Source organism: Aplysia californica, unplaced genomic scaffold (assembly GCF_000002075.1).
Source record: "Aplysia californica isolate F4 #8 unplaced genomic scaffold, AplCal3.0 scaffold00116, whole genome shotgun sequence".
Classification (NCBI taxonomy): Eukaryota; Metazoa; Mollusca; class Gastropoda; order Aplysiida; family Aplysiidae; genus Aplysia; species Aplysia californica.
The window spans coordinates 1,251,345-1,255,722 of NW_004797386.1; the positions used below are offsets into that span (position 1 = coordinate 1,251,345).

The 4,378-nt window shown below is 39.7% G+C and overlaps 2 protein-coding genes across 3 annotated transcripts in view; one reads left to right on the forward strand and one right to left on the reverse strand.

Annotated features, from left to right (window-relative positions):
* LOC101863257 (phosducin-like protein) overlaps positions 1–321 on the reverse strand; it is a 12,282-nt gene extending 11,961 nt beyond the window's left edge. The window contains exon 1 of one of the 2 annotated variants that reach the window (XM_005095884.3): positions 215–321. The gene's annotated coding sequence lies outside the window, so the exon portion shown is untranslated. The remainder of the gene's footprint in view (positions 1–214) is intronic. The other variant, XM_005095885.3, reaches the window with a different exon arrangement.
* A 295-nt stretch (positions 322–616) lies between these two features.
* The window catches only part of LOC101863662 (peptidyl-prolyl cis-trans isomerase-like 1), a 7,475-nt gene continuing 3,713 nt past the window's right edge, over positions 617–4,378 (forward strand). The window contains exons 1-3 of the mRNA XM_005095887.3: positions 617–709; positions 964–1,069; positions 3,277–3,431. Coding sequence (XP_005095944.1) covers positions 987–1,069; positions 3,277–3,431 — 238 coding nt within the window. The 5' untranslated portion in view covers positions 617–709; positions 964–986. The remainder of the gene's footprint in view (positions 710–963; positions 1,070–3,276; positions 3,432–4,378) is intronic.

Consider the following 4,378-nt stretch of genomic DNA (forward strand, 5'->3'; position numbering starts at 1 on the left):
CCCCCCCCCCCCCCCCCCCAACAAAACGCGTGCAGCAGAGATCAGTGATCTTTCCGATACCTTGCCTTCCTTGTTGGCTACTCTGATTGCCCCCATCATTACAATGACAATAGCATATCATATCTCTACGATATAACCATAAATGATTCATTTCCTCATAGTTTTACCATACACTAGTCATGAGAAGCAAACCTGACAGGGAGAAAAACCATACCTTTTCTCCTTGTAGTTGCAAGACACACCTGCCTGCACCGTTTCCTGATCAACAAACAACTACAGTTTACTGAGTTTACAGATTCGTGAAATCAATTGTGGATACACATTTGATTTGCTCTTTACTTGAAGCAAGGCATGTGTGCACATTGAGCTATTTGAATGTGAGTGAGACTGTTAAGTGCTTCAAAATATTATGAAGGGGAACCAGTTAGACGAATGCAGCACCTCAGATCTCAATTTTGTCAGTGCATGAGAGTGGTAGTCAATTTATTTAATATGATCTAATCTAAGTAATTAAAAAAAAGAGTTCAGCAGATCAAAAGCTAATGAACGGAGTTTTTTCAGAATTATGTAAAAATCTGGAAGGCGGAAGAGCTTTATTCTTCTCAGAGATTCTACTTTCATTTTTTCATTGTGTACACAATTTTGTGATTAGAAGAGTAGAAAAGTGTTGAACCTTCACCTTCTACTCTGTCCCAGTCCTTTGGAATCTGTAAGGAGAAGATAAATTACGTACAGCAGTGTATTGTATGCAAAGAACGAGGCGATTGTAAAGGGCATGACTTATAAGACTTGACTTGACTTACACCATTTGGCTTGGAATCCTGTGCCGGTGGCAGTGGTGTGTGTTGTGTACTTGTGTAGGCTAGATCTTGTACGCTGACTACTTAAGTCGGGGAAACTTACACCTACCTTACACTTAGACAAGATTAACGTAAACTACTGTTTATACTGCTTTTTATTCAGGAAGGCCAGAGTGTGATTTGGCAATGTCCGTTATTTCATCTTCTGGAGGGTCATCCAGTATTCCCAAGAAATCATGGCAACCAAGTCATGTCACAATTGATACCTCGTAAGTTGTGGTCCCGCAAACTTTTTTATTTTCTAAATTTTTGTTATTCCCACTTAGACATTGGCAGCTAACATTTTACTGATTGCTTGTCTCCTTCACTAATAGTCAGGTTTGAACCTTTGTCCCTACCCAAAATCTGCATGCAGGAAATCCGAAAAGACTCCAAAAGTAAAAGCACAGAGCAGCCTCTCTATAAACGACTTCGTCAGGCCCAGAAAAAAGGTAGTCAATTGCTACCGAGTGACGCGGTGGCGGTTGACAAAAACTGACTTTTTGTCATTTGCCACCGAGTAAATTGGAGCTCTTTTGCGTTTGTGGGTAGATCTAGCTTATAAGTTATTGTGCTCGAGTGCTTGGTGTTGTGCGTTCGCCTCTGTGTGTGTGTGTGTGTCTTTCTGACCCCCGTCCCCCGATTTAAGTTCCCTGATATAACGTGAATTTCTGCTTGAGTTTGTGTGCGTTTGTGACCTTCTAGGCCTACTTCTAGAATTGCCTGTGTTGGTTCTACTCCAAAGTGTAGGCCAAGGAGAGCCTAGATCTAGATATGTCTCATTGAAAACACGCCAAGTTGGTACCGTAGCTCTAGGCTAGATGCTCGTCCAATGAAATTAGTTGAGAACAAATTGACCCATTGGACACACATTATTATGTATAAATAATGCTAAAGATAGTGTTGTTTTCAGACTTGACACCGCTTCACTCGGTGGCAATTGACGCTACCCAGAAAAAAATGTTGTTATATATATATATAGAGAGTTGTTATAGAAGAGAGGCAACTAAAAATTATATGATAGTTCTATATTAAGAAAAAATCCGGAACTGGGCGCCATGTCGCTATACAGAGGATGTCTTTCAATATCGAAGTTACAGGTGTCAATTAGTGGCATACACAGTAGTTTCAAGGAAGTTAATTTTTTTGTCTTCATGTCACTGCTCAATGTAATGTACAACTTGTAATTTTTCTTTTTTTAAAGTCTTCAATATGGCTATGATTTACAAATGGCTGTCGTTATTCTCACCTGTGGTGAAAATAAAAATAGGCTGTAGTTATTCGCACAGGGTATGTGAATACTATGGAATTGTATTCACACTGGGTGTGTGAATACTCTGTGAATACAACGAAATTTTATTCGCACAGGGTGTGTGAATACTATGGGAATTGTATTCACACTGGGTGTGTGAATACTCTGTGAATACTAAGAAATTTTATTTGCACAGGGTGTGTGAATACTATGAAATTATATTTGCACAGGGTGTTTGAATACTGCAAAATATTATTGGCACAGGAGGGCGTTTCAAAAGAAGGATGGAAATTAATTGGGCCTAGGGCCTAGCATTTCCTCATTTTTCCCCCCCTCATCACCTAGGGACAAAGATCATGTATAACAACATAGTTCACTCCTCTCTTTGAGCCAATTAAAAAATTGTCTTCAAAATTTGGTGGCGCCCTCTTCGAAAAAGTGTGGACTTTGCGAACATAGATAGTACTCTACTTGTGTGAAAAACAATAAAGTGAAATTAACAGACTGTGCTTATCCTATTCTTCTTCTGGAGAAACGAAAGAGAGCTTCAAAATTTAAAGACTCCAGCACCATCTGAAGCAATGCGCGGACTGGTAATTTGCCTTTTTTGTGCCTTTAATCAACGTTTTTCAGTAAAATCCACACAGAAATGTGTTCTTTTATGGGCACGATGAAAGGTGTTGAGCCAAAAGACAAAAATTCTATAAAAATTCCCAAACCTGCGGAAAACTGTCATTTTCTCACTTCCATTATTTTGACAAGTGCCTGATTTCACCACGCTGCCTCACATATATTGTCTTCGGGTGGACATCTTGGACAGTAGAAAATGTGCAAGAAGGGAACAGGGAAATGGCTATTTGTATCTGAGGCGATTGCCTTAGACAGGTGGCCATTAGAGTGAGCAAGTTGTACATTTATAATGCAGCATGTCGTGTGTCCCAGCCTTGGAGAGTGGTCTCTTTGCTTTCACAGGTAAAGCAGGATGCCAAGAAGCCGAAAAGTTTAATTTTCCTCTGCTTAGACCATGTTTTTAGGCAGATTAAAAAAAAAAAAAAAGAATTCCGCTTTTTGTTAAAATCTGGCTCTTGGGAATATTGGATTTTTGTGCAGCAAATTCTTTCACTTTAACAGAGGCCACTGTACTATAAGTTGTACCATTGATGATTTTTAAAAACTTTTTCCAAGGATGGGAACAATTGTGGTGGAGTTGTATTGGAAGCATGCCCCAAACACCTGCCGGAACTTTGCAGAGCTGGCGAGAAGAGGTTACTACAATGGAGTCAAGTTTCACAGAATTATCAAAGACTTCATGATTCAAGGCGGTGACCCCACTGGCACAGGTGATTTGATTTTGCTTTTTTTGTTTTAACCCTATCTGTACGCCCTGGGGTCATTTTGTACCCCCTGGGTTGTATTCTTCACATTTTAGAAGACTTCTAGTGCAAAGGTCTCTTTGAAACTTTCTGTATTTCTCAAAAAAAATCATTTTGACACACTGCTATGCAAAGCGTACGGATAAGATTTAACGTATAAATTTCCTCTTTGGAAAGTGGTGGTACAGTACAGAGTTCCCCACGTCGTATGGATACGATAGTAAAACACAACGTACGGATAGGGTTAAGAAAGTGTTTACTTCCATTTTACTTTTCATCTCAATTTCAGGGTTTTTGCTCTGAAGTTGCCAGAAAATTAGTTTTGTTGACAAAGATATGAATTTGCATTTCCAAGGACACTCAAGCTTTGGATGTGAACATACTGTGGCAGCTGTTTTCTCTTCATTTTTACTCTGACACCAGGTGACCCCCACCTCCTTCAAATTTCACATGTCTCGATTTCTATCCAAGATTGATGGGTTTTTTGTTTTTTTTTACTTCGAAAGCAAGAAAAATGAACAGGCCTAAAGATTATACCAATCACTCCATACATATATGACAAAAAATTGATGAGCGCCTGATTCCACTATGTCATGACACACATGAACTACTTCTCTTGGGCAAGCTGGAATACCAAAGGCATGGAGGATCGCCCAGATTGCACCGCTCCTGAAAAATGGGAAACCACCCGGAGAAGCGAAAAGCTACCGACCCATCTCATTAACATCATGTATCAGTAAGCTTGCGGAAAGAATGATAAACAACCGCCTCTACTGGTACCTGGAAAATACTAACAGCTTAAACCTACACCAAGCAGGCTTCAGAAAAGGCAGCAACACAGAAGATCAACTTTTTAAACTGAGTCAAAACATCCAGGATGGATTTCAGGAGAGTAAACACACCGTCGCCATCTT